This window comes from Geotrypetes seraphini, chromosome 1 (genome assembly GCF_902459505.1).
Source record: "Geotrypetes seraphini chromosome 1, aGeoSer1.1, whole genome shotgun sequence".
NCBI lineage: Eukaryota > Metazoa > Chordata > Amphibia > Gymnophiona > Dermophiidae > Geotrypetes > Geotrypetes seraphini.
This window is the reverse complement of record NC_047084.1, coordinates 308,658,827-308,680,094: the sequence shown is the minus strand read 5'-3', so window position 1 is coordinate 308,680,094 and position 21,268 is coordinate 308,658,827. Positions and strand designations below refer to the sequence as shown.

The following is a 21,268-nucleotide window of genomic DNA, read 5'->3' as shown; positions in this document are numbered from 1 at the left end:
TGTTCAAAGTTGTTAAAATGCATGCGGATTGTGAAAAATTGCAGGCAGAACTTAGGAAATTAGAAGACTGGGCGTCCAAATGGCAACTGAAATTTAATATGGATAAATGCAAAGTGATGCACATTGGGAAGAATAACCTGAATCATAGTTACCGGATACTATGGTCTACCTTGGGGATTAGTGCCCAAGAAAAGGATCTGGGTGTCATCGTAGATAATACGATGAAACCTTCCACCAAATGTGTGGCAGCGGCCAAAAAAATCAAACAGGATGCTAGGAATTATTTTAAAAGGGATGGTTAATAAGACTAAAGATATTATAACGCCTCTGTATCGCTCCATGGTGCGACCTCACCTGGAGTATTGCATTCAATTCTGGTCTCTTTATCTCAAGAAAGATATAGTGGCGCTAGAAAAGGTTCAAAGAAGAGCGACCAAGATGATAAAGGGGATGGAACTCCTCTCATATGAGGAAAGATTTAAACAGTTACGGCTCTTCAGCTTGGAAAAGAGACGGCTAAGGGGAGATATGAATGAAGTCTACAAAATCCTGAGTGGAGTAGAACGGGTACAAGTGGATCGATTTTTCACTCTGTCAAAATTTACAAACACTAGGGGACACTCAATGAAGTTACAGGGAAATACTTTTAAAACCAATAGGAGGAAATTTTTTTTCACTCAGAGAATAGTTAAGCTCTGAAATGCATTGCCAGAGGTTGTGGTAAGAGTGGATAGCGTAGCTGGTTTTAAGGAAGGTTTGGACAAATTCATGGAGGAAAAGTCCATAGTCTTTTATTGAGAAAGACATGGGGGAAGCTATTGCTTGCCCTGGATCGGTAGTATGGAATATTGTTACTCCTTGGGTTTTGGCCAGTACTAGTGGCCTGGATTGGCTACTGTGAGAATGGGATACTGGGCTTGATGGACCATTGGCTATTCTTATCAAGTTCTTGTTGCTCGTGGCAGTGAACAACTAGAGGTACAGGGAAGAGGAGCACGCGTATGGCAAGGGGAGGAGTGGGAAGAGTCAGGAGAGTGGAGGGAAGGAGGGGTGCTAGTGCCCCTACCAACATGGCACCTGAGGAGGAACACCCCCCCCCCTTTATTATGCCATTGCCCACACGTGAGAATATGCTGCCTGCTTGTCCTGGGATAATCTTTCTTGTCTAGTGGTCTAGTGGTATTGAACGCTAGGGTCTTGCATCTGAACTAGCAAGTTGCTTGCAGAAAACTGTCAATCATGTTTTCAACTCCACCTTCTTCCCAGGGAACTGCTCCTGCCCCCTCAGTTTGTACAAAAGCAATCAAGTAGCGCTGTAATAAAAGACATAATTGTAAGGAAGAAAAACGGGGAAAATTCCCCGACGCTATAAATTTTGTTCTGTAACATACATAGTAAATAAAGTTATAACTTCCAAACTTGTGCAATCAGCACTAATTATGTCTACAGCTCATAACTGCCCGAATGATCTTCTATCAAGCAGAGACTTGCGCCAGACAGTATAGTTATGAGGATTTTCCTATGTATCTTTTTTTCCTCTCAGTTCTGTGGGAGACCAAAAATTCTTCAAATCCAGACCGATCCTAAGGCAGAAGGAAGCCAAAGCCCATACATCGGGTGGGGTTTCAGGACTACTAGACATCTCTATAATAAAGAAGCTTTCCGAAATAAGAACCTAATCTTTCTTTCTAATGCAATGTGTCTAGTAGTCCTGAACACTAGGGACGCACCAAAGCAGTTCCCAGAGTCTAGGGCAGACCTGCTGAGCCAGTCTTCTAAATGGAGGACCCGAAAGCAGTGTCTTTCCTGGCTGCTACATCCACCCTATAGAAACCTGGTAAATGTATGAAGGATAAACCAAATCGCTACAAATCTCATCAGGCGAGACAGCATTTTAATCTCCACTGAAGAGGCAGCATTCCCTCAAATGGAGTGTGCTTCCACTGAGATTGCTGACTGTTTACCACAGCCCACATATGCGGAAGAAATAGCTGTTTTAATCCATTTGGAAATCGAGGCTCTAGATGCCAGCCTCTCTTTCTTGGCATGACTGGTCAGAACAAAAAGGTGATCCGAAACCCGAAACTCATTGGTCACTTGACATCCAGCAAATGCAACACTCTATTCTTGTTCTCAGACCCCCAAAGGGTGGAAAGCAGGCAAAAGGACTTCCTGATTGACATGGAAGGCCAAGACTACTTTTAGTAAGAAGGACGGAACCTGCTTTTGTGATCCTCTCTGCAGGAAAGAACTTGTAATTCAAAAACTTGTCTTGTCGACATAATCGCCACTAGGAACACTGTCTTGATGACTGTAGGATCCAAAATGGAGGCCTCTTGTAAGGGCTCTTATGGAGTAGTATTGAGACTTTGCAACATGATGTTAAGGGGAACACACCAGAGGGTGTAACTGAAGAGCCCCTTTGATGAACCAGGCGACTTCTGGATGAGAGGCCAAGAAACCTCTTTCCTTCAGAGCTTGGAAACAGGAAAGGCCTACTATTGAAACTTTCAGAGAACCTATCGAGATCACCTTCTGAAGTCTCTCCTGTAAGAAATCCAGGACCACCAAAATGAGAGCTTGCCAGAGCTCTACATCCTTCACAGCACACCAGCACTGAAAGGAATTCCAGGCCTTAGCATAGGCTGCCACCATGGTCGACTTCTTAGCTCCGAGTAATGTGATAATGAACACGTCTAAATAACCCTTGCTTGTCAGAGCTGCCCGCTCAAGAGCCATGCCATAAATCCAAAGTGTTCTGGATTCTCGACAGGAACTGATTCCTAAATGAGAAGATCCACTTGGACTGGCAAACAGAAGCCTTTGTCCCTCTGGAGACGGACTAGGTCTGTATTCCATGGTCTGTGAGGCAAACAGGGCGCCACTGGGACTACCAAGCTGGGATGGAATGACTCGATTGAGCATGGGCCTCGGGCGAAACATTCTCTAGCCACGGTTGGACCATGTCCAACCCCTTTGATTCTGAGCTCAGATCTTTGGCTGTAAAAATGAGTCATCTTGGTGTTCACCGCCGAGGCCACATGATCCATCTGTGGAGGCCCCCCACCACTGAACTATGGCGATGAATGCCTGAGGAGGCAGTTACTATTCCCCCTGGCCAAGACTCTGCCAACTGAGAAAGTTGGCCTGCATGTTTTCCACTCCTGCTATGTGCGCAGCCAAGAGAGCTTGCAAGTGAACCTCTGCCCACCAGAAGAGGAGTTGAGCTTCTAGGCGCAACAGAGCACTTCTGGTGCCTCCTTGCTTGTTGACATATGCTACTGTTGTCTCATTGTTTGAGAAGACTAACTGCCTTGCCTTCCAGAGACTTCATTAGTGCCTGAAGTACTAGATGAATGGCTATGAGTTCCAGGCAATTTATGGACCACCACTGCTGAGCTGGAGTCCAACAACCCTGGACTGGGTGTCCGTTGCAGTGACCCCCAACTGTAAAGGCTGGCATCGGTCATTAGTATCTTCCAGGAGGAGATACGAAGAGGCATGCCCCTGGAAAGTGCAGCTGACCTCAGACACCACCATATGCTGCTCTTCGCTGTAGGTAGCCAGGGGAGTGGTTGTTATAGCGAGTCTAACTGAGGAGTCCAGGGATAGAGGAGAGAGTCTTAGAGAGGTCTCATGTGCTCTCTGGCCCAAGAAACCACCTCTACAGTTACCACCAATCAATCCCAGGACCTATAGATAATGTCATGTCATGGGAGCCGATCTCTGGAGCAGCTCTGAAATCTGCTTCTAGAGCTTTAGTCTACATGGCTCTGGAAGAAACACTTGGCCCAAGACTGTGTTGAACATGACTCCCAGGTAATCCAGGCACTGAATCAGTTCCAACTGACTCTTCTTGTAGGACTATTGTCACCGGAAGCCTTAGGGTAATGGGTCCTAGGACACCGGTGGTAAGGGAAAACTCTTGTGAGCCGCTGTGGGCAGCACAAGGAAGAAAAAAAGAAATGTCATCAGAAGGGAACACCACCACACCAGGTAAGTAATCTTCAGGAAATAACTGGGTTTATTCTTCAAATGAAAAATACTCAAGCTAGCTTTGCTTGCTTCCACAGTACTCAGCTTCAAAAGAAAAACACAAACTTGTCAGGATGTTCAATTATCAAGAATAGTCCCAAAAACCCTCAAAATATGCAGTTAAAAACAGTCTCTGGGTGAACGTTAGTTAGATACAAGTCCAAACACATAAGGCAAATCTTTCCCAAAGCTGTGGCTGGCTCTCTAGCCAATTAATAGTCCAATAACTTGTAAAGCTTCAAAGCAAAAACAGTCTCTTGTGCTGATATCTTCAGTCTGAGTCAGTGCTACGGCACTGACCCTCCCAGCAGCTGACGTGCTCTCCAGGTAGTGTGCTCCGCTTAGTAATAACTCTGCCAATAATAGGCCCTCAATCCCACCACAGAAAACGCGGGGCAAACCCCATTGCCTGGGACTTGGATAGCCCTTCCCCCACCCAGGGGAAACAGAAAAAAACTCTAAATTCAAAATGAGTCCTTCACAGTTCTCCTCGGGTGCCTCCAAACACCCCAGCTCCTTCAGGGTTACCAACAAGCAAACCTTGAAGTAACTTAGATAAGCAAGGCTCCAGTTACTCACTTAGGTAGTTTCAACTACTTGCCTCTAAAACAGCAAACTTCCATGGGCAGGGCTCCATTCTGTAGCTCAGCATATGGCTCTAGTTCCAGCTCCATGTCCTGAGGATCTTCAGGCATGCAGAGAGGCAGTTCCACCCCAGCCTCAGTCAGGTCCATGCTTTCCACATGCTCACAGCCATTCAGAGCTCTCAACCCTGAGCGCTGCTGTCAGTCCTCTAACTGCTGCTTCTCCTTCTGTTTCTGTCTCTCTAACAGCTCAGCTCTCTGTGTTAAGTCTGCAGCCATGCCCCAAACCCTCAGGTGAAAAGGATTTCCTAGGAACTAACCTAGGGCTGTGTGGAGGATGGGCAATCTTCAACTCTGCTCCCCCGCTCCCTCTATAGGTCAAAGAAGGAAAGTCATCCAACCTGTCAGTTTGGGGTTTAAATGGGGCTGTTTGTGTAGTGTCTGCTCTTGAACTGTGCATTGCTCTGGGGACAGACCTAGCAGGCATAGGCTACATACCACACTATCCAGCCCAAGTCCTGGAGCTGTTGCACTACTCTCGAAACCGTCAACTTGCCTTCCTCCTTGGATGAGCCAATCATCCAAATATGGATGCACCTGAATCCCAGCTTTGCAAGGTGTGCTACTACTACGACCATCACCTTGGTAAAGATGTGAGGTGCCGTGGTCAGGCTGAAGGGGAGCATGGAGAACTGGAAATGCTGCTCCAGTACATGAAATCTCAAGTACCTCCTGTGGGCTGGGAAAATGGAAATGTGAAGGGTTCCAGGGGAGATCTTCAAGATTAATTTTAAAACATTTTGGCAAGATGCCTTTGGATTATAATCGTCCTTGTAAGGGTGTTCTTTCAAATGTGGTTTTTAGAGGCATTTTAATCTCGCATTATTATCAGCTGTTTTTGTATTACCTTCCCTTTGTCCTTCCTGCTCCTTCCTTTCTCTTTAAATATTGTAGTTCTGCCCTTTTCCTACCATTTCACTCCTGTTTGTGATTTATTATTGTCTTTTATTATTTGTCTTTTGTCTTTTTGATTATATGTTAATATAAGTTACCCTATTTTATCTTTGTAAACCGCCTTGTATTCTGATTTGGCGGTATATCAAATTTTAATAAAACTTGAAACGATTTAATGAGACAGAGTCAGCATGGGTTCAGCCGAGGGAGATTTTGCCTCACCAATTTGCTTGACTTCTTTGCAGGTGTGAAAACACATGTGGATAAAGGTGAGCCGGTTGATATAATGTATCTAGATTTTCAGAAAGCTTTTGACAAAGGTCCTCATAAGCGGCTCCTGAGAAAATAAAAAACATGGGATAAGAAGCAAAGTTCAGTTGTGGATTAGGAATTGGTTATCGGATAGAAAACAGAGGGTAGGGTTAAATGGGAATTTTTCTTAATGGAGGAGAGTAAACAGTGGAGTGCCACAGGGGTCTGTACTTATATTTAAATGATCTGGAAATTGGAACAACGAGTGAGATGATTAAATTTGCAGATGACACTAAACTGTTCAAAGTTGTTAAAATGCATGCAGATTGTGAAACATTGCAGGCAGACCTTAGGAAATTGGAAGACTGGGCGTCCAAGTGACAGATGAAATTTAATGTGGACATATGCAAAGTGATGCATATTGGGAAGAATAACCCAAATCACAGTTACCAGATGCTAGGGTCCACCTTGGGGATTAGCACCCAAGAAAGGGATCTAGGTGTCATTGTAGACAATAGGATGAAATCTTCCACCTAATGTGCGGCAGCGGCGAAAAAGTAAACAAGATGCTAGGAATTATTTAAAAAGGGATGGTTAACAAGACTAAAGATATTATTCAGCCTCTGTATCGCTCCATAGTGCGACCTCACCTGGAGTATTGCGTTCAATTCTGGCCTCCTCATCTCAAGAAAGATATAATGGCGCTAGAAAAGGTTCAAAGAAGAGTGACTAATATGATAAAGGGGATGGAACTCCTCTCATATGAGGAAAGACTAAAAAGGTTAGGGTTCTTCAGCTTGGAAAAGAGAAGGCTGAGGGGAGATATGATTGAAATCTACAAAATCCTGAGTGGAGTAGAACAGGTACAAGTGGATCAATTTTTCACTCCATCAAAAATAACGGACTAGGGGACAATCAATGAAACTGCAGAAAGATACTTTTAAAACCAATAGAAGAAAATATTTTTCCACTCAAGAGAATAGTTAAGATTTGGAACACATTGCCAGAGGGTGTGGTAAAAGCGGATAGCGTAGCTGATTTTAAGAAAGGTTTGGACAAATTCCTGGAGGAAAAGTCCATAGTCTGTTATTAAAAAATAGGGGAAGCCTCTGCTTGCCCTGGATCGGTAACATGGAATGTTGCTACTCTGAGTTTTGGCCAGGTACTAGTGACCTGGACTGGCCACCATGAGAACAGGCTACTGAGCTTGATGGACCATTGATCTGACCCAGTAAGGCTATTCTTATGACCACTATTAGACTGAGGGAGGCAAGACATTCCCCTTGTGGCACTGATGCTATAACCGACCAAATGGTCTGTATGCAAAAGTGCAGTACCTTCATAGATGCACTGAATGACTTGAGGTCTAGATTCAGTATGCAGTGGTCTGAGCCTTTCTTTGGCATGATGAAGTATATGGAGTGTCTGTCCGAAGTCTAAGTCTGCATCTGGGACCAGCTCTATGTCCCAAAGAGCCAGTAGCCTTTTTACTGTAGGCCGAACTTTGAGGCCGGCTGGAGAAGTTACAAAGCGATCCGGCCCGGGGGGGGGGGGAAGGGAGGGAAGCAGTACGGAACTCTATTTTGTACCCCACCCAGATTACATCTAGAACCCAGCGGTCTGCACCAATCAGAAACCATACCAACCAAAAGGCTGACAGTCTGCTCTCTATCTGGGGAAGCTCGGCCACTGGCCTGGTGTCATTGTGCTTTCTTAGTGGCAGATGAGGAGTGAAAGCTCAAAGCTTGCTGTTTCCTGCCTCCGCTGAATCTATGAAGTGATCCCTGAAAGGGTCTTTGCATTGTTTGGCCTCCCAAATACATACAAAATCTTTGGGATCCTGGAAAATTGCCCCATCCCAAACTCCAAGCCGTCCAGGGTCTGCTGTCCGGTTAGGACTTGGGGTGATGGTTTTTCACACTGGCCATTAGGTCTTCTAGGTCCTTACCAAATAGCATCTGCCCCTGGAAAGGGAAGCCTGCTTAACATAGCTTTAGAGCAGTGGTCTCAAACTCAAACCCTTTGCAGGGCCACATTTTGAATTTGTAGGTACTTGGAGGGCCTCAGAAAAAATAGTTAATGTCTTATTAAAGAAATGACAATTTTGCATGAAGTAAAACTCTTTATAGTTTATAATCTTTCCTTTTGGCTAAGCCTTAATAATAATATTGTCATTTATAGCTAAAGAGACATATCATCAAGAAACTGTTTTATTTTACTTTTGTGATTATGATAAACATACCGACGACCTCAAAATATTACCTGGCGGGCCGCATGTGGCCCCCGGGCCACGAGTTTGAGACCACTGCTTTAGAGGTAGCATCTCCTGCCTACTGTCTAATCCAGAGCATCCATTGGGTGGAGATAGCTTAGGGCGAGACCTTGCTCATAATTCTGATAAGATCATACAGAGCACCCACAATATAGTGCACACCAGAGAGGAGCATTTGAGGAACTTCACCGTCTATCGGGTCTGAGGATTGAGACAGGTGAATGTGACAAGCACATGTTATAAAGGAAGAGGCAACTGCTACCTTAATTCCTAGGGTCAAAACTCGAGTATCCTTTAACATAACTCCTCCTTTACTAGGCAGGGAGGTTCATTTATTGACCTGCGCCACCATTGAATCCACTTTCGGCTGAACAAACAGCTGCTATAAATCTGGCACCATTGGATACAGCTTAGCCATAGTTTTAGCAACTAGAAGGGATTCCTCTGGTGACACCTAGTGGTCAGTAACCAGCTTAGTGATGTCCAGATGCAAGGGAAAAAACACAGTTGGAACCACAGAACTGCTCATAACTGAGCACAAAGAAGAGGAAGATGGTGGGACTTCCAGTTTTAACTCTTGAAATGAGGTGGAAAAATGCTGGAAAGCAGACGCCATGAACAGCCGGTGTACTGTGAGGTCTGAACAAATCTGGTCTGCTCACTGCCAGTCAAAATGAACTTCAACCCCCAGAAAACCGCACCACAACGGAGGGAAGACCACGCAGCTGGTCCACAATTAATCCCGGCCGAGCTGGGAAAGTACCAAACAGCCTGCGTTCAAGTTTCTGAATAAAGCAGGGTTGTGAGCAGCTGCGCAGGGGACGGCCCCTAAATTCAAAACATATAAAAGCAGGATGGCTAGCTAGGTGGCTTCAAGTGCTGATCCTGCTAGCAGCAGACTTCCACCATGCAAGTCTGCGTCTTCTCCCAGGCAGAGGTTCCACTTAGTGGGAACCTCCAAGCACCAAGCCTCCAGAGAACGCTGAGAATATAAATATCTGAAAAAGATAAAAACTGCACAGCAGATCAAAAAACACTTCTGAGTAACTTGCTTACACAAAACAAACTGCAGCTTGCAGGGCAGGAGGTGGAGTTGAAAACATAATTGACAGTTTTCTGCAAGCAACTTGCTAGTTCAGATACAAGACCCCAGCTTTTTTTCTGATACAAGACCCTAGCGTTTAGGACGACTAGACACAATGCACTAAAAATGATTTTTGACTGCTTATCAATAAATATACAACCTGCCACATTCTGAAGTCAGCCTGTTATGGTGCTTAAAATGGTAAGCAACATGACAGCAAATAAAATTCATGTGGCCCATCAGTATTTTATGTTTAAACAATTTTTATTGATGACAATGTAACAGCACAATCAAGAATAAAAACATTGCCAACAAAGTATAGAGACAAATACAATTAGAGAAGTAGCAAAATCCCAGGTCATCAAAAATTTTTCTATAAGTTGCTCAGTTTTTCCTTCATTTTTTTTTCAAGTAATGACATTTGCATTCTCTAACATACTAGAAGTTTCCATGTCCTCCTTTAAATACTGCATCTTATTGTCATATAGTAAGAGTTGGAACAATTTATGGTTAGTAGGACAGATAATAGTAGTTGTCATGTAGTTCATAGTATCAACAAAAAAAAGTTTTCATTTGGTCAACTGATTTTACTACAGAAACCATATCTTAGCAAAGTAGTTTTAAAATAGTATAAAAATGAAGTCTTTTTCCTGCTAACAATTTCATCAGCATTTCAATGACAGTTGAAGCAAATGAAGATCAAGGAATAGTTCATTCTTTCTGCACAAACCCACATATGAGACAAGATTTTAAAAAAAAACCAAAAAACCAAACATAGCAAAGATACAAATTTTAAACATCTTACCTCTGACTGCTTTCTGGACTTTCACCCTTTTAGAAATATATAAATTTAAAAAATTAAGTCACAAAAGTATCTCACAACCTACATTTTGACTTATATATCACAATGGATTTTAATAAAAAAATATTTCCAATAATCTCTTTACAAAATACTCAAATTAGTGATATAAAGGATGGAGAAATTATGCCTTAATGGATAATTTTCTTTAGTCAGCACCTTATCCCTTTCCTACCAGCAGGTGGAAGCAGAGAAAAATGTATTTATTTAGAGGATTTATATTCCGCACAATCATGCAGCAGCTCTAACCACTAGGCCACACACTGGCACAATTGAATTCTGATAGTGATATTATCAGCATGAACAGAGGTACTCCCTGGAACATCCAGTATACATTTGCCCAAGTAGCCGAAGATCCCTTTTGTAATGTACCTATCAACTACTGCTGTTGCAATAATAATCTTGAACACCACTACCCTGCTCTATCCTTCTTATACCAAGATATAGCAATATCACGAGAACCCCATATGGCTGTGAATCACAAATTTTTTTTTTTAATGCACTGAAACCCAGGCCAAGGTCTTCCAAGGGCAAGATTGAAGGTTGTTGTCGCTAACTAAAGAAAATAAAATTATTCAGTAAGACATACTGTAATTCCTCCTTTCTTAGTATCAGCTCCACCATTCTGCACAAATGGAATGTACCAAAGAAGTATATTGGGTGGGAAAAGACAAGGCACCCTGAATGATGCTCTGCAAAGTCCAAATGGACTCTGGCCAACACGTCCAACCTGTAGTGCTTAGCAAAGGACTAGAACAACCACCAAAGTCACTGCCCTGCCAATGTCCTCAGAGGACAATACCTGAGCCTCTGCATCTGGCCTGAACACTAATAGAGTGGGCCATCAGCATTTGAGGCACTGGATGTTTCTTGCTGATGTAGGCAGACTCAATAGCTATCTTGACACACTTTGCAATAGAGACTTAGAGGCTGCCTGGCCTTTCTAAAGGCCATGCAAAACACAAAGAGGTGGACAGAGATGAAATTCATTCATCTCCCTCTTCTGAACATGTAGCTCATGTAGCTTCCAATTCCCAGGAGACGGACTTTCTGCCAAAAAGAAGGGCAAGCATACCTCCTGATTAATCTGGAACGGAGACACCACTTTTGGCAGAAAGGAGGGAACCATACACAGAGACAGATACGGGTCCTGGCTAAATAATGCTTGCAGCTCGGAGATTCCCTGAGCAGAGATGATAGCTATGAGAAACACTGCCCTGATAGTAAGGTCCTTGATGGAAACCAAGTGAACCCAGAGCACCAGATTGAGATCCCACAAAGGGAAGGAAGGAAGGGCGCAATGGAGGGTGCAGATGAGTCATCCCCTTCAGGGATCAAGACACCTCTCTATGGAGAACCAGAGAGATGACCTTTATCTTCCCATGAAAACTGGCTAGAGTCACCAACTGGACCCTCAGGGAGCTCAGAGCCAGCCCCTGATCCAGGCCTAGCTGCAGAAACCCCAAAATATTGAGAATCTGAGCCCTCCAGGGATACAGGGACTGCTCCCTGCACCAGGATTTAAGAGCTCATCAGACCCTGAAGTAAGCCAGGAACCTAGGGGCCTTTCTGGAGTGAAACAGCATAGAAACTACCTATGCATCTTTAAACATCTCCTTCTAATGGCCAAACTGTAAGCCAGAAAGAATCTGGATCGTTCATGTATACCGGTCCTTGCTGGAGCAGACCCTGACCCCTGGGCAATGGAAGAGTATCCTCAACAAGGAGGTGCCAGAGAACTGCACACCACAGCCTATAAGGCAAGTCCAGTGGCACGAACAGGACCAGATAAGGATGACGCATAATCCTGCACAAGAGACAGCATACCAGAGGCTACAGAGAAAGATATAGATGGTCTCCTCTGGCAGCCATAGTTAAACCAGGGTATCTATCCTTTGGGAGGCCAGCTTCCTCTGGATGCCATCAAGTTGAATTGTGGAGGGCCCCAGTGATCCAGAATGAGCTGAGAGTCCTGCTGCCCCAGCTCCCACCCTCCCAGATCCAGGAAGGAATGACTGAAAACATCCTCCTGTATCTTGTCCTTGACTACAATATGAATGACTGAAAGGGCCTGCAGATGAGTTTCCACTTACCAACTTACCACACTGCCTCCAGGGCCACCACCTGACTCCTGGAACCATCCTGATTGTTTATGTACACATCACTGTGGCAGTGTCCAACACCACTCTGACCACTTTACCCTCGAGAAGTGGCCAAAACGCCTTCAGAACTAGGCAGACTGCCCAAGACTCCAAGCAATTTATGAACCAAGATGCCTTCTGGCTTGAACAGGTGCTCTGAGCCCAGACAGTAAGTTCTCCAACTGAGGACCAGAACCCACTGCGCAGGATCAAGAGGAACACCTCTCAGCATGTGAATTGGACTCAGAGTGGCAAAGGACAATGCTAATAAAGACAACAGAGCCCACAGGAGAGGGCACATATGAGCAACGCTAGTAAATGAGAAACCAGTGCTGGGCAGACTTCTACAGTCTATGTCCTGAAAATGGCAAGAACAAATCATAGAAAAATGAAGGTAGATAAAGACCACATGGCCTATCTAATCTGCCTATCCATGCCAACTACTATCCCTTTGAGTTCCAATGTACTTATCCCAAGTTTTCTTTACATTCAGATACATTTTTCATCTCTACCATGAAACCATTTCATGCACTCACTACCCTTTCTGTGAATAAGTATTTTCTAAGATTACTTCTTAGTCTATCCCCTTTCACCTTCAGCCTATGTTCCCTCAGAGCTTCCTTTCAATTAGTATCACCCAAGGAATCACCTCCAACATAGTAACCATAGAGCCCAACAGCTGCAATTAATTCTAAACTTTGAGCTCAGATATTGTACTAATGATGCAACTGCACCTGGAACTTTTCTTCCCGTTCCTCCAGAAGGAAAACTATCCCTCTGGTCATGTTGAAGCAGACCCCGAGATACTTCAGAGACTGAGACAGGGTCAGATGATTTTTGGGCTGGTTCACTACCTGGCACAGAGATTCCAGGAGATTTCTGCAAGGTAGCCAAACTAGCCTCTGAAACCAAATCAGCCAGTCGGCGATGAACCTGAATATCCTAATGCCAGACCTGTGCAGTCACTACCCCCATCACCTTGGAAAACATATGTGGCACCATAGTGAGATCAAAGGGCTAGGCCTGAAACTGAAAGTACCACGATCTACAATGGGAAGTGGAGGAAGACCTCCATGAGATCAAGAATTCTCCCAGGAATGGGCCGTGAAATGGCGATGCATGTCGGTAACAAAAATCATATGCACGAATACAGGATATCTGGTGCTATACTCTGAGATAACCCCCAGGAAAGAGACTTAGGAGTACTTGTAACACAAATCAATGAAACCATTTGCGCAATGTGCAGCGGCAGTGAAAAGGGCAAACAGAATGCTAGGAATGATTAAGAAGGGAATCACAAACAGATCCGAGAAGGTTATCATGCCGCTGTACCGGGCCTCCTGGAATACTGCGTCCAACACTGGTCATCGTACATGAAAAAGGACATGGTACTACTCGAAAGGATCCAGAGAAGAGCGACTAAAATGGTTAAGGAACTAGAGGAGTTGCCGTACAATGAGAGGCTAGAGAAACTGAGCCTCTTCTCCCTTGAAAAGAGGAGACTGAGAGGGGACATGATCGAAACATTCAAGATATGAAGGGAATTGACTTAGTAGAGAGAGATCGTTCACCCTCTCCAAGGTGAAGAGAACGAGATGGCACTCTCTAAAGTTAAAAGAGGATAGATTCCGTACAAACGTAAGGAAGTTCTTCTTCACCCAGAGAGTGAGAAATCTGGAACGCTCTTCCAGAGGCTGTTATAGGGGAAAGCACCCTTCAGGGATTCAAAAAAAGGTTAGATAAGTTCCTGCTAGTCCAGAACATACACATGTAAGGCTAGATTCAAATAGGGCACAGGTCTTTGACCTAAGGGCCGCCGCGTGAGCGGATTGCTGGGCACGATGGACCACTGCTCTGACCCAGAAGTGGCATTTCTTATGTTCTTATGTTCACACAGAGGCGATGACTGAGTGAAGTGTTTCCATCTGGAAGTGCTGGACTCACAGACAAGCATCCACCCCCTTGAGGTCCAGGATGGGGTGGCAGGTATCACCTTTTGGAACCATAAAATAGATGGAGCACCTGTCCAGGTCGTATTCCACTGAAAGAACAGGTTCCACCACTCCTATAATCACAGAGATGCTAAAGGAGAAGAGACATAGCCTGGCGCTTTAGAGCCAAGCTGTAGGGAAAGATCATGAACCAGACAGGTAAACTGCCTTTAGAGCCAAGCTGCAGGGAACCAGACAGGTGAACTCCAAGGGGTAACCCTTCTTGACCACCTACAGAACCCACTGATCTGAGGTGATGCAAAAGACAGACAGCCTAAATCTCACTGGAAACAATGAGCGTCCCAGTTCTCCCTCACTGGGCAGGCTGAGCGGCTGCGGTCCCACTGTAGGGACCTGGGGGCCTAGCTTGCTTGAAAGACTTTCTCTGCCTCCCAACTGAGCCAAAGGGCACCAAATGAACTTGAAATGGTCCACACCCTTGAGGCCAAAGATCGCTGCATATCCTTGTCAAAGCTCAGGGAGATGAACAGCCATGCCTCCCCCATATCCTTCACAACTTCTCCAAGTCAACACCAAAGAGCAAACACCCACTAAAGGGCATCTGACTCAATAGCTTCGTGGAAGCTGCATCCGCATCCAGTGACGAAGCCACAATTGAAGGTCACCCCCGACACTGCCATCGAGTGGGAAGTCAGACGGTCCAGATCGTCGAGGACATCCGCCCAAAAAGGCTGCCATATCACTAGGTGAGAAATCTCTGGGAGCCCCAGCAATTGCTGGAATCAATGGAGCTATGTAACCACCACAAATAGCACCCTGAATGCTGAGGTCCACACCAAAAATGTCAGGCAGAGCTGCTGGTCCACATTCTTTTCATGGAGCTCCCTAAGGGCCAAGCCCCCTTGGAAAGGTACAACAGTTGCCTTTGTGACTGCTGTAAACAAGGCATCCACCTTCGGGAAGACCTCTGCCTCATCAGCAAAGTCAGAGACAATCAAGAACCCTGGCTACCTCAAGGATACTATCACAGGTGAAAGGATAGGGACTGTCTCACAGAGTGGCAATAAGAAGTGAGGCTGCTTAAGTCAAGCATCACACTCAATCAGATACAGCCCTGAGACTGTGGCCTGGGAGTGGCCATTAGGCTTGACCACATTGTGCAGCCTCAGCCAGCAGAGTGAGAAACTAGGCCAGGGAAAGGGTCAGCATGACCTAACTACCATCTGCTGAAGGTAGAGAATAATAATGGATTGTTCCAGGGAGCACCTTTGCTTATGCTGGTAAAGTTACTGGCAGACTTCAGTTTCCTCTATCTCCACTTGCTGATAGGAAGGAGAAACACACATTTATGCAGAACAGTAGAGCTTCTATTCTGTCCCCCTATCCGGGGGCTCTGCAAAGCTTGTGAACAGCTCTGATGATGCACATCTGTATTGTGTGAGCACTGCATTTGCTGGTATTTTATTTCTGCTCTCATGTGGTTGTCTCTTTCTATTATCCTTCCTGGAATGTTTGCTCTGTTATTGACTATTCTTTGCGATGTAGATTCTGTTTTCCTGTTTTGGTGTTGGCTGCTTTATCAATAAAAATTATTTTAAAACATCCAAAAAACAAAAGAACTGATGTCAACAGAGATTATTTTCTTAGCAACACATTTGGGCTGTTCTCTTTGAAAAGCCATCCTGGTATAGGGCTACTACTACTAATTAACATAGCTATAGCGCTGGTAGACATACACAGCGCTGTACATCAACCCATTTAAGAGATGATCCCTGTTCAGTAGAGCTTACAATCTAATTAACAGACAACAGGTCAAGTAGGGACTGAGGGAGTTTCTCAGGGTGAGGGGGTTATGAGTTAAATGCATTCTCAAAGAGGTGGGCATGCTTCCAAAAGTACAACCAAAAAGGGGGGGGGGGTTAACCCCTTTCTTAGCTTGACCTAGTGAAGTACGACTATTTTGTATTTGACAACTCAGAAAAAATTATGGAGGACTTCAAAATTTACACTGATAATTTATTTTCATAAAGCTGAAATAACCAATGGGCTTTAAAGTGTAGGCAGCAGATTTTTGTATTGTAGGACTGCTGAACATGTATTGCAGGAGTTATTTAAAATTATTTGATTTTTATCTTCTCTTTCACGGGTCTATAAAAATTATTTCCTACTGTGGCACTATAGTTTTTCCATGATTGAGTGGAGGGATTTGTTTTGTAGGCTGCAGGGACAAGATCAAGTAGGTTTAAATGTTTTTAGTGGAGGAGGAGTAATATTTAGACCAGGAGTGCCCAATACGTCGATCGCGATCGACAGGTCGCTCACTCAGGCGATCCCAGTCGATCGCAAAGCGGGTTCCCTTCTTCCCTTCTCTTTTTTCCCCTCCTGACTTGCCCGCCTCTTGAAGAACGCCAGCCAATCAGAGTGCTGGCAGGGCGGGGTGAAGGTCGGTGGCGTACCAAGTGGGGGGTGGTCTGCCCTGGGTGCACGGCTTGGAGGGGTGCGCAGCCGGCCAGGTCCAGGTCCTCCTGCCCTTCCTTTCCCCCAGTCCGTGCTTGGGGCTCGTGCCTGCCTGGTCCTGTGCCGCCGCCCAAATGGTGCTGTTCAACTCTCGCGAGAGTTGACGGCACCATTCAAGCGGCGGCGTGGGACCAGGCAGGCGCGCTCTGGGCTCGCGTTTGACTTTCACTTCCGGCGCAGATGGGGGGGCCTGCTGAGCTGACACAATTCGGGCGGCACGAGACCAGGCAGGCACGCTCGGGGCTCACACCTGCCTATTACTGCCGCAGCAGATGGGGACTTGGGCGGCTGTCCAGCAGGGAAGGCTGCCGATGCAGCGCTGGACCGCCAGGATTGCATCAAGGTACTGGTGGGTGAGGGGATGTTTAAAATACCAGGATAGCCATCTAGGGAGGGAAGGAGGGATTTTAAAAAGTACAGGGGGTATGATTTAAAAAGGTACTGGGGGATACGTAGGGGGATGATTTAAGGTACTGGGGGGTATGGGGATGGTTTAGGGTATGTGAGGGGTATGGGGCCAGCCTGCCCGTCACTAGGCCTGCCTGCCTGCCCTGTGCCCTGTCACTGCCTAGCGGCAGTGGTTTGGGGGGAGGGCAGGGAGAAAGAAAGAAAGGGGGCAGGCAGGGAAACAGAAGCAAAGAAGGGAAACAGAAAAAAAGAAAGGGGGCATGAAGAGAGAAAAAAGAAAGGGAGGCAGGGAGAAAGAAAGGGAAGGGATTGAGGAAGAAAAAGTTGGGGGAGGGAATGAGGTCTGGAGGAGAGGAAGCATACAGGCTGAAAGAAGGGAAGAATGATTGGATGCACAGTCAGAAGAAGAAAGTGCAACCAGAGACTCATAAAATCACCAGACAAGGTAGGAAAAATGATTTTATTTTCAATTTAGTGATCAAAATGTGTCTGAATTTATATCTGCTGTCTATATTTTGCACTATGGCCCCCTTTTACTAAACCGCAATAGCGGTTTTTAGCGCAGGGAGCCTATGAGCGTCGAGAGCAGCGCTAGGCATTCAGTGCAGCTCCCTGAGCTAAAAACTGCTATTGTGGTTTAGTAAAAAGGGAGGGGGGTATATTTGTCTATTTTTGTATGGTTGTTACTGCCTTGACTTCTTTGAAAAAACCCCGGAATAGGAATGATAATTAACATTTTCTCAGTGTACAGTGTGCTTTGTGTTTTTTTATTTTATTTTATTGTTGGTAGATCATTTTAAAAGTAGCTCGCAAGCCCAAAAAGTGTGGGCACCCCTGATTTAGACTATGGTTTTAGCAGGCCTTATTTTAAGATTTTTTAAAGGGTTTTATATAATTTATCTTCACAGAAATGTTAATGAAATTTTGAAAAAGAATATAAGGCGATACCCTTTTTATTAGTCTAATTTAATACATTTTTGATAGCTTTTACGGGCTAAAACTCACTTCCTCACTTCAGGACTGAATAAGCAAGCATGGCAATTCCAGAAAATATAAGTCAATCATAAAAACAGCATTAAAAGAACACAAGGCAAGTACTCACCTCATCGCTTTCAACTAGATTTTCAAACTGAAAAAAAAATTGATTGTTACTATCAAGTTAAGGCAAAACATCATGAAAGAAAACCTGTTTCACTATAATTTATTTATTTTTAGCATTTATATACCACTTATAGCCTAAGTGGTGTACATTCAGGTACTTTAGCATTTTTCCCTATCTGTCCTGGCAGGCTCATACTCTATCTAATGTACCTGGAGCAATGGAGGATTAAGTGACTTGCCCAGGGTCACAAGGAGCAGTGTGAGATTTGAACCCACAACCTCAGGGTGCTGAGGCTGTAGCTCTAACCACTGCACCACATACTCCCCATTTAATACACTCCACAACTGTCCCCTTTATGGCTTTATTTTTTCACATGTTATGTGGTTAAGGTTTATAGCAGAGATTCCCAACACATGATACGTGATGCCAAGCAGCACATCAGATCCAAGTGCTGAATCTCTCCCTCCCTGCTTCCTCCTGCCATCACCTCTCACTTTCTGTCCTCCCCCATTCTCATTTACCTGGATTGCATCCATTAGTGGCAGCCCAGTGATTCATACTGGGAGCCTTGGGGCTTTTACTAGGTAGTACCCCACCTCCTCAATGCAGCTTCCTGTTTTCTCAGAGGTGGGATGGGGCAGAATGGAGCCTAGCAAAGGCCCTAAGGCTGCCAGTATGAATCACTGGATTGCTGCTATCAGCAGCAATCCAGATGAAGACAGACCATAGGGTTGGGGGACAGAAAGGTGCGCTGCTGGATATAGGAGGGGTGAAAAAGAAGGAAACCGCTGGATATGGGGACAAGAGAAAGAGAGGTGCTGCTGGATGTGAGGACAGAAGAAGGAGAGGTGCTGCTGGACGTGGGGACAGGGGAGGAAAGGGTGCTGATGGACTGAAGTAAGGGTGAGAAGGAGGAATGCCACTGGACCATGGAGAGGGGTGCTATAGGTCCTGGGAGGGGTGAGAGAAGAGGATATTGATAGACTGGGGGGATGAGGGAAGAGGATGTTGATGGACTGGGGGGGATGAAAGAGAAGGGTGCTCCTGGACCAGGAAGGAGGTAAGAAGGAAAATGCTGCTGGACCTGGAGAGGAGAGTAAGAGGTGCTGCTGGATCTGAAGTGAAAGAGGGAGGGAGAGGTGATAATTAACCAAGAGGGGCAGTGGGGAGAGAGAGAGAATGGATCAGGTGGGAAAGAGGGAAGAGACATTGGACTGCAGGGAAGAGAGAGATACTAGCTCCAGGGTGGGGGATGTGGGCAGAAGGGAAGAGAGAGGGGAGGGAAAGGGGAACAGAGAAAATGCTAGGCATAGGGGGAGTGGAAAACATAGGGGCGGTACTGATCACAGAGCAAGAAATAGGGACCAAGGCCCGTGAAGTTCTGGGTAGATCGAAATATGGAGGTACACCTCCGTGAGATCCAAGGATGCTAGAAACTCCCTGAGAGAGATAGCAGCTATGACTGTGCACACGGTTTCCAAGTGGAAATGAAGAATCCGCAAGAAACGATAGAAACATAGAAACATAGAAAAATGACGGCAGAAAAGGGCCAAAGCCCATCAAGTCTGCCCACTCCAGTGACCCTTCCCCCATGAGTTTGCTCACCAACCTCCTGCCCTTACCTCATTAGAGATCCCACATGAATATCCCATTTATTTTTGAAATCTGCCACGCTGTTGGCCTCAATCACCTGCCGTGGGAGTTCATTCCAATGATCGACCACCCTCTCAGTGAAGAAATACTTTCTGGAGTCCCCATGAAATTTCCCTCCCCTGATTTTCAGCGGATGCCCTCTGGTGGACGAAGGTCCCATAAGACAAAAGATATCCTCTTCCACCTCGATACGACCCGTGATATATTTAAATGTCTCAATCATGTCTCCTCTCTCTCTTCGTTCTTCAAGTGAGTACAGCTGCAATTTATTCAGCCTTACTTCATACGGAAGATCCTTGAGCCCCAAGACCATCCTGGTGGCCATCCGCTGAACTGACTCAACTCTCAGCACATCTTTCTGGTAATGTGGTCTCCAGAATTGAACACAATATTCCAAATGAGGTCTCACCATGGACCTGTACAGTGGCATTATGACCTCTGGCATCCTGCTGATAAAACCTCTACGGATACAACCCATCATTTGCCTTGCCTTGGAGGAAGCCTTTTCCACTTGATTGGCAGTTTTCATGTCATCACTAATGATTACTCCTAAATCCCGTTCTTCCGTGGTCCTAACTAAGGTCTCACCATTTAACGTGTAAGTCCTGCACAGATTTCTTTTACCCAGGTGCATCACTTTGCATTTTTTAGCATTGAAGTTGAGCTGCCAAGTCGATGAACATTGTTCTAATAGTAGTAGGTCCTGCGTCATACTGTCAGGCATAGTGCTTTTACCTACTATGTTGCACAGTTTGGCGTCATCGGCGAACAATGATATTTTTCCTCTGAGCCCTTGGGTCATATCACTTATGAATATGTTGAATAGGATTGGACCTAAGACCGAGCCTTGTGGCACTCCACTGGTCACATCTGATGTTTTGGATGGGGTACCATTTACCATCACCCTCTGAATTCTACCGCTCAGCCAATCTTTAACCCATGCAGCTAGTGTTTCCCCTAATCCCAGCGATTTCAACTTGTTCAATAACCTGCGGTGTGGGACGCTATCAAAAGCTTTGCTGAAGTCCAAATACACTACGTCCAGGGACTCCCCGGCATCCAGTTGTCTTGTTACCCAGTCGAAGAAGCTAATCAGATTTGATTGGCAGGACCTGCCCTTGGTAAATCCATGTTGATGGGGATCACGTAGATTTTCTTCATCCAGTATTGTATCAAGTTTCTGTTTGATCAGTGTTTCCATGAGCTTGCATACTATGGATGTGAGACTTACCGGTCTGTAATTTGCCGTCTCTGTCCTGCAGCCCTTTTTGTGGAGTGGAATAACGTTAGCTGTTTTCCAGTCCAAGGGGACTCTTCCCGTGCTTAGGGAGAGATTGAAGAGCACAGACAATGGTTCCGCCAGGACTTCACTCAACTCTCTGAGCACCCTGGGGTGTAGGTTGTCTGGTCCCATGGCTTTGTTCACTTTGAGTCTTGAAAGTTTGCAGTAGACGC

The 21,268-nt window shown here is 45.3% G+C and overlaps 1 protein-coding gene across 1 annotated transcript in view; it reads right to left on the bottom strand.

Annotated features, from left to right (window-relative positions):
- Nucleotides 1-21,268, bottom strand: part of AP1AR (adaptor related protein complex 1 associated regulatory protein) — a 132,975-nt gene that overhangs the window by 88,421 nt on the left and 23,286 nt on the right. The window contains exons 3-4 of the mRNA XM_033955577.1: nt 18,161-18,187; nt 9,987-10,012 (exon numbers count right to left, since the gene is read on the bottom strand). Of these exons, the coding sequence (XP_033811468.1) occupies nt 9,987-10,012; nt 18,161-18,187 (53 nt within the window). The remainder of the gene's footprint in view (nt 1-9,986; nt 10,013-18,160; nt 18,188-21,268) is intronic.